Consider the following 15,412-nt stretch of genomic DNA (forward strand, 5'->3'; position numbering starts at 1 on the left):
CTCTAGGGGTTTACTGGCAATCTTGAACTCGTGTTCTCTTGCCTCGCTATTGAGCATTATCTTTGTCTTTAGCTTACTAATCTTCAACCCTACTCTTATACTTTCTTTGTTAAGGTCCACAATCATTTGTTGTAATTCATCCGTAGTGTTATTGAACAGCACAGTGTCATCTACAAACTGGAGGGTCCCAAGATATTTATTTGCCGCTGAACTTCACTGCTAAGCCCTCCCAGTTTAATAGCTTGAATACTTCTTCCAAGCATGCATTGATTAGCATTGAACAGATTGCGTCTACTTGCCAGACGCCTTTATTCTTGTGAAAAACCAAGGGAGCTGTGGAATCAATGTAGATATTTCCCAAGGTAATTACGTAAGCCTCCCGTAGTCCTTGATTAAGTAATGCTTCTGTGACTGCTGGTATCCCTACTGAATCAAATGCATTTTCGTAATCTATGAAGGCCATATAGAGAGGTTGATTGTACTCTACGGATTTGTCGATTACCTTAATGATAACATGGAGGTGATCAATTGTAGAGTATCCCTTCCTGAAGCCAGCTTGTTCTCTTGGTTGACTAAAGTGAAATGTTGCCCTTATTCTGCAGCAAAATTATATTGTTTAATATTTTATAACGTTGTGGAAGTAAGCTAATGGGCCTCCAATTTTTTTATACATTAACGTCTAATTTTTTGTGGATTAGTGTAATGTGTAGTTCTTCAAGTTCTCTTGGAACCCTTGAAGTCATGAGGCATTTCGTTAAAGGGCCGTAAAAACCTTTCAAGTATGACGTCCCTTCCATGTTTAGTAAAATCTACTCTTATTACATGTTCTCCTGCCGTTTTTTCGCGGTTCATGCCTTGCCAGGTCCTTCTAACTTCATCGCAAGTTCTAGAAGGAGTCTTTATAACCTGTATATTACAACTTCGTATGGAGGTAACGTGGCTGTTCTGGTTAATGTACAGGTCAGTATAGAATTCTTCCGCTGATTTTACTATATCACTGAGATGGCTGGTAATATTACCCTGCTGATCTTTACGTGCGTGCATGCATCATGGCCTGTCCTATGTCAAGTTTCCTTCTTACTGATTCATGCTGCGTGCATTTTTAGTGATTCCTTAGTCTTTATCACGTTTTAATTTCAAATGCCTCTTACCTTCAACTAGATCATCTGTTTTGACAGTTCCCCGAATTCTATCAAATCTCTTCAGTTTTTCATTTCCATTTTTTCACTACTTTGTTTGGTATTTCATTACTTGCGAGAGCTTACCTATTGGTTGCCTTGGTGCCTTAATTCCCACTTCAATTTCTGCTTCTGAAGCCAGCCAAGTACAGTTTTCATTCATTAGCTCTATGTCATCTTCATCTCTCTGCTCTAAGGCTGCACATTTCTTTTCAAGCCCAAGCCTGAATTGGTCTGCTTTTACGTTTACTGCGTCTAGGTTCGCCTGTTTCTTATAGATTAGCTTTACTTTTTCTTATTCAATACTGAAGAAAATCTTAGATCTCACTAACCTGTGACCCAATATACTTTACCCTTCCTAACACTTCTACATCCTACAATATGCTGGGGTGAGGGGAGAGAATGAAATATATTTCATTTCTTGTTTATCCACTAGGGCTTTTCCAGGTCCACATCCTGCTGCTAGGCTTCCTGATGAAGAAGTAGCGTTGTGACTATCGCCTAGAAACAGGCGGAGAAGGAGATGGGCTATCATGCAGGTTGCGCGAGGATAGAAGAGACTAACGCGCTCGACCTTAGTGGCCGCGACGTCGGCCACTCCCGAGATCCCGCTGCACCATAGGTGGCCGGCCTAAATAGACCGTGGCTACGACGGCTACCTATTCGCGCTGCCATACAGAAATTCGTGATCAGGACGAACGAGCTCCAACTTTGAGCAAATTGGTGACCCGTACAACCAAACCGAGCCATGCCAGCATCAGGCGACGATTTAGTGACCCAACCCAGCCCAGCCATTCCAGTGTCAACGCACCAACTCTGCCAAGGTGATTGACGTGGTCTCAAGCAGTCCGGCAGACGTCCCGCGGTTGTAGGGTGTCCAGGAATTTACATCGACACGCGGGACCTCTGGTTCATCCAGCTGCAATGTTCCAGGCCTCAGTTCAAAACGGTTCCAGGCTCCGGCTGCGTTCCAGGCTACGCTTGCCAATCCCTGGAGCCGATTTCTACAATGACTTGTGGGCAGCCGCCTTCGCTCACTATGTCACCTCGAGCACTGAGTCAAAACCGCTCTCGCCATTTGAAACGACGCGTTATTCCACGTCTTCTCGTCCCACATCGCCTGCGTCTACCTGTGCGGATCGTCAGCAGGTGCCAGCCCGAGCACCAGACCTCTAGTTGGTTCGTTGGCCTCCTGCTCAGCTCAAAAGCAGCTTTTTGATGACTCTTTCCGGGGAATTGACTGGGACAAACGCGAGTGCTCTCAGCCACTCTACGGCACGCCACTCTCCTTTCTTGGATTTTCTTGCAAGCTGTCTGGTTTCCGTCGGGGGCACCTCACTCATCACCGATTCATAAGCTTTCCCACCAGTTCCCCTAAACCGAAATTTCCTTCTGGCAGGCGATGTTTCTTTTGTAGCTTGCTACACCGCAATATAGGGGTGTAAATAAGCATCGTGCAGTAAAGCATATTAAGAGTGGAAAGGGCACATAGGTTTACACTGTGCTCATTATATTCAATTATGACATAATTTGTAAGTGCATCTGTGCTCGTGGTAAGCTTCATTGACAATTATTTGTGCATTATAAATTCATATTGCAGGGAAGCGTACTAAAGCCCATTCGCCATTATGGTACGTGTTAATCACGTTCAATGCAGGAGCACAAAAGCTACAAAAAAACCTACCATAATTAGGCTTGTTACGATCATCATTCTCGCAATACACTAGTATTTTGCGGTGAAGCCAAGCAATGTGCTGCGGTGAAGCATACTAAATGTGAAAAGGGGCCACTGTCACTGGACGAAATAAGAGTTCTTTAATTATACACTCGCGCACCCGCCGCCTTTCAGGTCGCCTAAGTGGACATACTATACTGGCTGATAGCGGCCCGCTCCCACTTTTGGTATGCTTCTCCGCGTAACTAAAGTGTACTGAGGCGAAGAAGCCGTACATTTGTATCGAGTGAATAAACAAATGGTTTTTACAACACTACATAAATAAACGCGCACCACCCATAAGTCTATCACACGGAAAAGCGTCGCAACATACGGTAGCTGATTCACACAGGCCGTGTAGCACACTTATCAGTCGTAATGGGTATTATTGGTAATTCAACATTTCAGACACACATATGTGTTTATGTTTACGTTCGCACTCCTTCCGTAATAAGACTCCCAGATCTTCCACAATAGAGAGCAATTTACAACACACAAACGCAAAGAACACAGACATATGTCTCGTTTTCAACTCGGCCGTCATGCAAACGACATATAGCCCGGAAAAACGTGAACATGATGTGGTTTAGCGGCGTAGACTTCGTACTAGGCAAGAGCATTCCACAATCCCGCGACAGCCGCTAATGAGACCAAGACGGGAGCGCGTGTCTGTGAACGCGCAAACGGAGCCCCTAAGCCACTCTGCTCCTCCGCTACCCCTGCTACACGGCTGCACCACTCGTTTCAAGCACAGCACACGAAACACACATTCAGCGCTGAACAGTGGGCGGTCGACGCAGTTGCATTTACATGACTTGCCGCGAGCAGCACATCCCTCGATTTCCGTTAAGCAAAGTCGGACACGGCGACGCCACATCGCGGTTAGCAGAACTTCGCTGCCGAGGCGCTAGGCCACTTCGATATTTCAGTTGTCACCACCGCCGGGTTCTCAAGAAAGCAAGGGTCACACAACGCATATTCTGTACTGCCAGAGCTCGCCGAGGCCAAAGCCACACTACCGCAACGCCACTACTCATGGCTTTCCGCTAAGTAACACAGAACCTACAACCAACACACAAGCAACGCACGTACAATCACATCAGCAATGTTGAACAACGCGCGGTCCAGAGAACGATCACGCCGAGGAGGAACACGCCACGGTATCGCTCTGTGCTAGCATCGCGCCTTCTCGAAAATCCCTAAACGATGCTGTCCATAGGCACCTGGGATCAGGTCACGTGAGGGATTTTTGTACGACACATAGACGCACGCTATGCGAAGACCTCGACAACTAGCGCCACATCCTGCTGGAAGATGGCACTAACGCGTCGAGTGGTTTTGAAGTTATGCGCGCGAGCAGTGTTACTCAACTGCCCGTTCAGTCACGAGACAGTACGGTTTCACACCGTGAGTTTTATTAGAGAGAGCACGCACGACGTACTGATTGGTTGATATACAATACAATTTTTCAACTTTCTTAGAATACGTCTCTTTTTTTCTCTCGGTGCCTTATTGGGATCATTCTAATAGGCGAATACGATAGCTTTATCAGAGACGGGCGCAAAGAGACAATGCGACCAAGACACCGCTTAGAACTATCTGAAAAATTATGCATGACTCGATTTGTCGGCCTACATCAATGCCGATCTCTTTAGATTTTAAATATTTGATTCGAGATGTCCACTTATGGCCGGCAACCTTACCTTCGTGAAAATAGCCCAAGCTTTCCGTTAAGAAGCAGCTGCTGTTCCCATTAGATTGACACAGGCGTTCAGCGGGGGTTCGCGAGTTGTACATGGTATTTTTTTCATACCATATCAATGTCCAAGTTTCTCAGGATGATTGCCTTCTCTTTCGCTGGATGAGCGACACCTCAAGGCTGAAAAACCATTAAGCTATGGTCCAGTGCAATGCTCAGAATGGAAGCGCGTACGATCTGCGAGTGCTTACGACAGACAAGTCTCCCTGATAGCAACTTTCTCACTGAGCACGCACGGAGGTCCTAACGTCTGCTGTGCGCTTTTAGAATTTTACAAGTGTGGTGGGAAGCCCTCTTGTCTCGCTGATATAAGCACAAATCACAGGGCCTCACATCAGGATATTTCTGAGGTATTCAGAGTACAGAAAGTTGCACAATTTCGGCTGTTTCCCAAGCTTTCTCGGCCGTGTGAATACACGTGCATTTCTACAGGCTCTGCCGGCACACAGTTCCTCTTCCTTTGCGCAGAAGCGGGCAATCCATGACTCATCCCTCCCGTTCCCACCACGCAGAATGCGAATAGCGATTGTCAAGGACCTCTCTGAAGCGTATGACATTCAGAGCCATATCATAATACCTTTTCAAAATTAATATACTCAAAACCATGAAACCTTCACAGAGTCAAAACTGTTGCGACATGTCTGTTGCCGCAATCTTAGCCATGCGGAAACCTCTGTGGAACATGAAAGAAAGTATTCGCGATAACGTAACACATATTCTGACCACCACCTGACAGCTCGTAGTAGAGAACGTACCAGTAATTTGCCCTCTACATATAATAACATGAATGCTGCATATGAATGAGAGTAGCAGAGAGGATAAGGCGGAGTAATAGCAAATAATATGCTGATTCATCGCATGTGTTGGACTTTATGCAATGGGGGTAATAAAATGCTTCAGATTTGTTTATTTCATATCAAAATGTATGGCGCACAGTGGCGCGCATGCGTACACTCACGCGCAGGCGTGCTGCAGAATTTGATACAGGCAATGATTACCTCCAAGAATTAGTCGGCGTAGTTGAGGCAGAATTAGGCCTGCGGTTGTGGCCTGATGGTTAGAGCATAAGGCTGACGTGCTGTGGATCGAGGTTCGCTTGCACCATCGAAAATGTATTTCATATTTCTTTTTATTACTGAAGTTGTGGACTTAATAACAGAAGCATCCAGTAGCCACGGTCAGGAAGTCGAGGAGAGTTTCGCTTTAAAATGCTCCCAAACAGACTTACTAATTGCATTAAATAAATGATAAATATTGGCAATAAAAGTGGATGAAGAAAGAACTTGCCACATGTGGGGGAATGATCCACCACCTTGGAATTAGGCATGCGATGGTCTCACCAATTGAGCTATCGCCGGCGCGGTTTGCCCATACACTTCCTTGGGCGTTTATGTTTTACTTCTAGCTAACCTTGGCAGGGCTAGTCAGCGCCACCACTCTGAAACCTTGGCGGCAGATGTTGAACATCCTTTCTGCCATAGGCGTCCCAAGCACGTGATTTTCTGGGTGCAGGCAACTGGTCAATAAACTCGCACAGGCTACCTGTAGGCATCAATGTTGCCGGATTTGAGATACTCGTTATGTAAGAACGAGAAGAAAGGGATGAACCTAGGGGCCCGATTTTGTTAATGATATCACTAGAGGCCCACAAACAAAAAAAAACTAAGGAAAACAAGGGGAACTTACTTGTACTTCCTAATTGAAAAAAGTGGATGAAAAACCAACTAGCAAGTTCAATAAAATTCCTAGCAATAAATGACGCGAGATTTCAGTGACTATGCTTCGTTCGAAGATGCTTCGAAGATGCTTCGTTCGACCAGTTGTATTATGAACTTGAGGTATGCGTAATTATATTGAATACTTTAAAATGTTGCCTGTATCTGAGTGGCTCATATGGAAGCATGTGCGAATACTTTAGCCACACGTGAAACTGAGGTATATGCGCACTGGAGCGCATGTATAAGAAATTTATTGTACAGGCTCTAAATACACAAGCACTGTGAATTTTGCCAACACATAACGTATTTCGCTTGCCCTGTTTTCGCCAAATATAAACTTACTATAATGTAGAGTTAAGTGCCGTAAGTAAGCGGATTCAATATTTATTTCTGACACTTCCAATTTATGAAAAGCGTGAAAATAACTCAACAAAGTCGTATTAGCATGTCGGACATTTCTACTAAATAGAAACTTTGAGTAATGCAGATTTTAGGCAATTTATAAGCAAACGTAACGGAAAATGGCTGTGTGACACTTTGAAACATTTGCTTTCGAAATGCTTTGTAAAAGTTGTGTCTGAAGCACGCGCATTTAACTTCCAAAACAAGTTGGCAAGCCGTTGACAGCTTGCAACGAAAGGCTAGAAATGTTCTTTAAGTGGGTCCTCGGCGATGAAAAGTTGGCAAAGCGATCGCAGTGCACCTGCAGCAAAGGCTCGAGAACATTACACTTGCGCGTAAAAATATTTATTATACGCTAACAAATCCGTTCTGCCTGGCAGCTCCTAGCAGCTAGTGCCGGAGCGATCAATCGGCAGACGTTTTATATTCTTTCCGCAATACGCATTTTCCGGCTATTCCGAAAAAACTTCATTCTTCGGCATAATAATGCACCTTTATTGCGTGCAGGTCACTTCGAGGTGTTGTAGTTTTCCTGTTTTGTGACGTCGCATGACAGGCAGGGGAAGTGGGGGCAGCCCAAAAGCTCTTGGTCAAAAGCGGAGGGAAATATTGCGAAAATTTGTTTAAAAAGACATTTCTTTTTAATTTTTTCTTTGTGTAATTTTGCATAATTCACATGCACACGTAATATCATATGGCGAGTTCTTGACATCCCTTGCCAGACAAGCCACGGGTAGTGTCTCAAAACACGTCTAACCACTCTTCAACGGCTGATGGCACAAATTAAAAAGAAACTGTACAGAATAGCTTTACATTATAGTGTCCTAATACCGTGATAATCATTTCCCTCTTGCCAAAACACCGTCTGCAACGAAGTCAGCCCACTACAAATAAGAAATTATCACAATTGCAAAATTACACCATGGTTCCCTCTAGCTGTAACAGAATTTAGGCATTTGTTTTTCTAAAGCGTGAATAACTAACTTCTGTATTTTTGTGTAAATGTCCCGCCCTATTGCCCGACACTCTCTGCAGCACACACATAATGTTTCGAGTACCCCACTGGAGTTGCGTTCATGATATAGCCTGCTCAACTCTTGCTTTGTTGTTGTTGTTTCTGACTGGTTGTTGTACAGCGACCGTCTTGAGAGTTGTAGCATGACGCAATCTTTGCAGCCAACAAATATCACGACTATTTACGTTCAGCTGGGCAATAAATACCTATTAGGTAAAACACACAGCACGCCTGTCTACATGATAAATTTTTGTCTAACTCCTTCGTAGCTAGGATTGTTAACTAGGAATGAGTCGGGAGGCATGTGTTTCTTTAAAATATGTTGTCTACTCACCAAGTGAAATGGTAAAATATAGTGTCATTAGATTTATATAATGAGTTTCCGTACTCTTTCACTTTCTCCATAGTTTTGTCGACTTCGGGTGGAGTACTATAATTTCCTGAAACATTGTCATTCTGTAAAAATAGCGAAGCACAAATTTTAGAGTTTAGGCCTTTCAGATATCTCAATTGTTACGTAGTGTCATGTATACAAAATTTCATAGGTGAATTTCATAATGATTATTTAAATACAATGTATAAATGCAAGGAAATAATGGTGCCTGATGTAAGTGTAGGTCGATTCACATAACCTAAGCAGCTGTCCCCTGCTGCTTACGTAATAGGGTTCTACGAAAGAGGGGTAGCTGTCTTACTAACATAATTATGCCAATATTCGCTGATCAAGCTATCGCTGGTGATCGACAGATAGTCCTCTTGCAGCCGATCGATCAGAAGCCACAACAGGTAGCAGAGGATGGCTCTTCTTTTCAGCTCAGTGGCGGGCTTTTATTAGTCACATTAAACCGTACTGCGCATAATTGCCCTGTGCATGCACTCCTGTGGAAGGCAGTAGCATTCCTGTTGGCTCACGAGCTTGTCCTTATTGCGTAACCTGCTGGGTCTTTGCATGCACGCAATAGATTGATATTTGATACTCGTGAAGACATTCTTATAGGTAGTAGAAAGTGTAAATGTGGTGTACGTGAACGACAAGTTTAAAGCTTATTATCATTTGCTTGCGGTTTTCTCCTTTTTCCTAGTTTTAGCTAGCCCCGCTGATAGGGCTGTAAATTAATATTCGTTCAGCTGCTTTCGAGGCCATACCTTTCATGCTAAATTAAAGACAGACATAAGAACTAAACATCGCTAATTATCAAAACTGGCTGAGCTTGAAGAATTCACTGTAGCCTTACGTGCTGTTAGCGTCAGGCTTCCGATGAACTAAACGTTGCTAATTATGAAAACTGGTTGGGCTCGAAGAAGTCGCTGTAGGTTTACGTGTTATTAGCCTCAGGCTTCCGATATAATGCTGATTTTTTTTTTATTTCAACACTAAGCCGCAGTAGCTTAGCATCTGTAGCCACGGTATAGCTCATTTTGCCGCAAACGGTTTGAGAGAGCGCATACGCGCAATGGACGGCAATCCTATCTATGAAGGAAAACGAGACATTAACACTATGATATACTTAAAAAAGAAATGACGAATAAAAACGGGTACTAACAATGACATGGAAATAACGGGAACTGCTCAAACAAGCCTGATGCTGTGAAGTAAGATACACCTCATGAACACAAAAAAATATCGTCCACCAGTCCTCTTGTAGCCAACTGCCCTAAAGGAAAAGAACTAATGCTCTTCTGCTCGCATAACAGCTAATGAGGGAACAACACCTGTCGTGTTGTTCTATGCCACTCCAATTTAGTGCAATCCAAAGGGCAATGTTACCGTGAAGCGTCATGTAGTAGGTCAGCAAGTTACGTCAAAAGGCACCCTGCGATACAGTATAAAATGTGAAATATTCAAGCTTTTCATTAGTTCAAACTACAAAGTGCCGTTTGATGTAAAATCAACTATACGGCCACTATTGCACTACCCCATATTTCTGCAATATGCATGTTTGCCAGGTGCCTATTCCCCTATTTCTAAATCACGATTATTTTCTCCAAGACACCGATAATGCACACATGCGGTATTTAAACATGTACAGATAAGTCATATATATATAGTGCTGCTTCAGTTTCGCCGACACAATAGCAGATGGGCCCAGTGGCGATGCAGCACATTCCCTGTGCCACGCACAAGCACGCACGCACGCACGCACGCACGCTCGCTCGCTCGCTCGCTCACTCACTCACTCACTCACTCACTCACTCACTCACTCACTCACTCACTCACTCACTCACTCACTCACTCACTCACTCACTCACTCACTCACTCACTCACTCACGCACGCGCACACGCACACGCACGCACGCAGGCGCTCACCGAATTCCTCAACTCACATCCAGCATTAGGATCCCACCGGCGGAAATTCGTTTTTCATTGACTTTCATTTCTCTTTGGCGTATAATTTCTACTTTTCAATGAAAAATAATTTTCCTTATGCTTTCCTTGCCTTCATATCTTTGTGACTAACGAAAGACGGTCGCCTTCCTTCCCTTTTATTACGCTAATATAAATTTACAAACGTAGTGAAGTGTAATAAGAGAGAGACTTCACTATTATTGAAATGGTGCGCAACTCTGGGAAATATTCGTATTTTTACTCGAAATGATCGCTTATTACACTTCTAATGAAGCAAATCCGTTTTTTTTGCATGCTTAAAGACAGTGCACCAAAATAGCGAATTGTTTGATCTGAATGCCACTGTTGGTTCCGCAGAAATTCGGAATCTTTGGGGTAATACGCACTTGCTTGCAACTTTATGTTTAAGTTGCAGTCTGGTCTATAGGCCTTATAACTACAGCGCTGATGAATTGTGTGATGACGAATAGGGTACTGCTTCTCCTAATTAGGATGAAGTTAAAATTTTTGATTTAACGTTGCAGAGCTATTCCTACAACAGTTCACCTTCGTGACACCTTATTTGCATTTACCAAAGTTTAGTTAACTTACCTTACTTACGCTTGATACCGTGACAGTTATCATAATTGAGTGATTTCTAAAGTATATTTCAACCTGAAACGAAAACATATTATATAACTATCTCTGACATTTTTAACCCGCAATGGTCTTCAAAGAATAACCCAGAACTGTGAACATAACACGAGGCAATACCAGGGATTCTAGATTTTTTATCCATGCGTCTACACTTTCTCATCTTCACTCCAGCCCTTCAGTTTTGTTGCTGTTACGCAGACACTGAATAACACGCTGAATAGCATGTTCAAATTTAGCTTTTAGCTTATCGTAAATATCTCTTTTTCCGCAGCCGAAACGGCTGGCAGAAGAAATAGATTGAGTGGTATTCATACACAAATCAACGCGTTTTATCAAGACTTCTCTTGCGATACCAATCTCCATCCCCCTTCATTTAGGACGAAGGGTCATTCTATTGAAAGGGAATGTATTCAAATATCAAATTGACACACCTAACAGTTAATGTCAAGGAAGAAAATATCTTATTTTTGAGCTTATTTTTGCGGATGAAATATTGTCATTCTATATATCGCCCGTACTTAAATGATGTTTCGTCTATTTCAACACCTTCAAGTAGTTGTTCTATGGGGCAGGTTGGCTTTGTGATTTAGCTTTAAGCCTAGCACAATAAAGCGATATCCTAGCAATAGAGAGTCTTGCGATGAAGAAGCCACTCATATTTTGAAGAACGCAGGTACCCTTCGTGTATTTTTTTCGCGTAAATTGTCAAAACCTGGGAATACATATAACCTGTGGTAGCTTATTAGCGTCCGCAGCTGCAATTCTGGTGGGAAATGTGGATATGGAGCATGCCCTTTACATTCGGTATCAATAAACATCTGTTTTCGCTGAATTAAACGAATCGCGCTTTAAGAAATCCTTGTATATTAAAATTTTTATTATTATATGTTTTTACATTTATTAAGCAACTAGAGCATCGATCCAGAAAGTGATTTCTGCTACATGAGTTCTTGTCCTGAGGAATATCCTGTTAAATGTTGGGATGAGAATCCATATTTGAAACGAACCATAGGGAATATACCGGGTGTCCCAGTTACGTAGGACCAAGATTTAAAAGAAAAAGACCTAACCGCTCTAGAGAAATCGTACCGGCTGAATCGTAGCGGCAGTCGTGCGAACTTACAGCCAGTATTTTCTTTTTCATCACGTAGCATGAAAGGTAATTTGCTTTTCATTAGTGAACTTTTTCATTGTTGTTTGAGTCGCAAACATGTTTATTACGAAGTTGTAGGGCAGCCTAAATAACCTCCGAATCAAGCATTTATTTCGTGCTGAAGTGCGCCTTGTTGTTTTTCAAAAGAAAAAACAAAACCCCGCAAATTTCACAGAATATGGAATAGATGTGCGCTCGTGCGCCGCTATTGAAGCGCCTCCGAACAACCTTGGAATGACGACATCTGCATTCGTTCCTTGCCTAATCGTATAAGGCTTCATCATGTAGGAGGGCTCAAGAGGTTTTGCGATCTGACTAGTGTGGTGCGATAAGCATCAGCACATGCGGACGCAAGAATGTTTCGCTCGATCATGAGGCCCTCGGCATATCTTTAACATTCGCGTATCATGAAGCAGCTACAAAAGAAATTCCGCCAAGTTTTAAAAACGCAGTGCGAGAAAATCAGGAAAAGGAAAAAAAATACAGCCCTCTGAGGAAGGGAAAAGAGCTACTCGGGAGTTTATTTAAATAAAAGTTAAACCAAAAACCTTGTAAGGCGTCTAAGGCACCCATGAAGAAACATCCGAAGGTCCATCTGGTTTACCCATGTACGCTTTTTACTCTTGAACTCCGGAAAAGTGTTAAAACTAAGCAGTTTTTACAGCGAAGCTGTATACCTCTACCCTCCAAGGAAATGTTCGTGTCATGAGTAAAATTGGCCCTCTTTGGCCTTAGATGCCCCTGCGCCAATAAAGTGCAATCATCTTCAAGTGTCGGAAGCAAAGAAAAAACTCCCTATACGTGGGCCGATCCCGGAGATAGTGCAATGCCGGGTCGACCCGCGGCAGAAGTAAAGCCGGCGTTAAGGGCTCCCCATACGTGGGCATATCCTGCAGATAGTGAAATACCGGCCCGACCCGTGGCGGAGGTGCAGTTCGTCATTAAGGGACCGACATACAGAGCTTCCCTGGTTATCCTTCTTGACAGGTTGGAAAGAGCACTGAGTTTTTTACCTATTTCTGTACTTGTCGCAAGCTTTTCTTATGTATGGGCACTATGACATCATGAAGGTGCCTTACACAGTCACACAGTCACGTGTTACAACTGTTTTGAAAGATTATTTTCCACTGCCACTTATAGCAAGTGCTCAAACAGGTCACCGCCTGAAGCAATACAGCACTTTCTTGTTTCCAACACGTGCTATTGCACATTTGACAAACAACGTTGTAATCTAGCAGCAGGCTCTACTTACTTTTGCCTTTAGGGCGTCCCATGGGGTAATTTTGCTGGTATACACGCAATCTTTCACGTAGCCCCACAAGAAGTCCAGTGTCAATTCCGACGACCTTGCCAGGCCGTGCTGGCCAATTCAATATCCAGGAAAAAATCTTGTGAGACGCGCTGGAGACTCCTACTATGCGCAGGAGCACGATCGTGTGGAACTCAGATGTTCTAAAGACGCGTAAGTGGAACATTGCAACAGACATCGAGGATGTCGTTGACGTTGCGTTGCGCCATTAGTGTGTTGTCTAAAAAAATGGGTCCGACGATGTTGCTGTGAAAAAAAGCCGCACCACACATTCAAGGACGACTGGTGTTGGTGTTGTGCTTGTACCCGCTAGTGGGGATTCCTATCACTTCAGTAGTGCGCGTTCAAAAAATTCACTTGTGCGTTTCTGGCGAAATTCGCCTGACTCGGCCAAAACACGCGAGTGGCAAAGTCTGTTTCTTCACATTTCGTGGAAGTGCAATTGGCAAAGTCTATTTTCGAAATCTCGGTCTCAAAGTTTTTGATGAAGATGTACAGGACATGGGCGCATATGACCTTTCTTTAGAATCAACCATACTGATGACCTTGAGGTTCCGGCCTCCACACTGGCGTCGCGCACACTACCATGAGCGTTAGCAGCAAAAAATGCCAATGCATCAGTTTACTCTTCTTGAACTACCGTCGCAGTCCTGCGTCGCTTTCTTGTGAAGCTACCCCTCTCGTAAAGGCCTTCGCACGTTCAAAGTATTGCTGACGGGCAAGGGCGTCCTCCACAAGGCCACATCGGGAATAGCTTGGATGCCTTCCTCTTGTCGCCGTGCGCCGCTCCCAGAGCCAGGATCAGTTTAGCCTTCTGAACATGTGTGAGGGCATGACTGTCTCCTTGAAGAGCAGGTAACTAGCCTGGTACCGTTGAGATTTTCCATTATTATGTACGCACAGACATGTCGAAAAAATGATTTAAGTAATCGACAACAGCATATGCTGGCTGTGTAGATCCGCCAAAGCGCATTAGATGGGCATAGCCTGCGCAAGCTTTTTGCTATTGCCAAACGGAACAAAATGAACATACTTTCCGGGCGCGCCTCTTTGTAGAACAAGATGAGCGCGCAAAATTGCAGTCCCAAGTGTGCCGTCACGATTTCCCGGCTTCTAAATCCTCCCCTATGGCTCCGCTAAGCTTATCAATGCGTCAGCGGCGTGTGGGCGCGTTGTCATGATGCCGGCACAACCACATAGCGGGAAGCCCTGCATCGAGATGCGATCACTTGTAGAGCCCTGTATCGATGGCTGTTCGGTTGGGAGAGCTTGAGTAGCAGCACGCGAGAGCGTATATACATGCTATTTTGCATGTTTAACACACTTTTGCTTTTTCTCGGAAAAACACGCGAGGAAAAGCTGAGCACCAAAAAATGCTTTATTGGGAGGTGATTTGAGGTGCCTAGAACATCGCAATTATTACGTTTCCGTTTCGAGAAATCATTAAAAAGTTCGCTAATCAAAAGCAATTATTTGTTTATTACTTCGCGATGAAACAAATACTGGCTGTAAGTGCACTCAACTATGGCTAGTATGCAATCTGTAGGATGTATTTTTTTATATATCTTCGTCCAAGTTACCTGGAACACTGGGTATCATCACCATCATCATAATCATCATCATCATCATCAGCCTAGTTACGCCCAGTGCAGGGCAAAGGCCTCTCCCATACTTCTCCAACTACCCCGGTCATGTACTAATTGTGGCCATGTTGTCCCTGGAAACGTCTTAATGTCATCCGCCCACCTAACTTTCTGCCGCCCCCTGCTACGCATCCCTTCCCTTGGAATCCAGTCCGTAACCCTTAGTGACCATCGGTTATCTTCACTCCTCATTACATGTCCGGCCCATGCCCATTTCTTTTTCTTGATTTCAACTAAGATGTCGTTTACCCGCGTTTGTTGCCTAACCCAATCTGCTCTTTTCTTATCCCTTAACGTCACACCCATCATTCTTTTTTCCATAGCTCGTTGCGTCGTCCTCAATTTCAGCAGAACCCTTTTCGTAAGCCTCCAGGTTTCTGCCCCATATGTGAGTACTGGTAACACACCGCTGTTATACACTTTCCTTTTGAGGGATAGTGGCAACCTGCTGTTCATTATTTGAGAATGCCTGCCAAACGCACCCCAGCCCATTCTTATTCTTCTGGTTATTTCAGTCTCATGATCCGGATCCGTGGTC

At 43.9% G+C, this 15,412-nt stretch overlaps 1 protein-coding gene across 2 annotated transcripts in view; it reads right to left on the reverse strand.

Moving 5' to 3' along the window:
- The window catches only part of LOC142564165 (uncharacterized), a 50,995-nt gene that overhangs the window by 23,464 nt on the left and 12,119 nt on the right, over positions 1-15,412 (reverse strand). Inside the window, exons 3-4 of one of the 2 annotated variants that reach the window (XM_075675052.1) lie at positions 10,725-10,787; positions 8,121-8,242 (exon numbers count right to left, since the gene is read on the reverse strand). In XM_075675052.1, coding sequence (XP_075531167.1) covers positions 8,121-8,242; positions 10,725-10,787 — 185 coding nt within the window. The remainder of the gene's footprint in view (positions 1-8,120; positions 8,243-10,724; positions 10,788-15,412) is intronic. The other variant, XM_075675053.1, reaches the window with a different exon arrangement.

The sequence above is a fragment of the Dermacentor variabilis genome, chromosome 11 (genome assembly GCF_050947875.1).
Source record: "Dermacentor variabilis isolate Ectoservices chromosome 11, ASM5094787v1, whole genome shotgun sequence".
Classification (NCBI taxonomy): Eukaryota; Metazoa; Arthropoda; class Arachnida; order Ixodida; family Ixodidae; genus Dermacentor; species Dermacentor variabilis.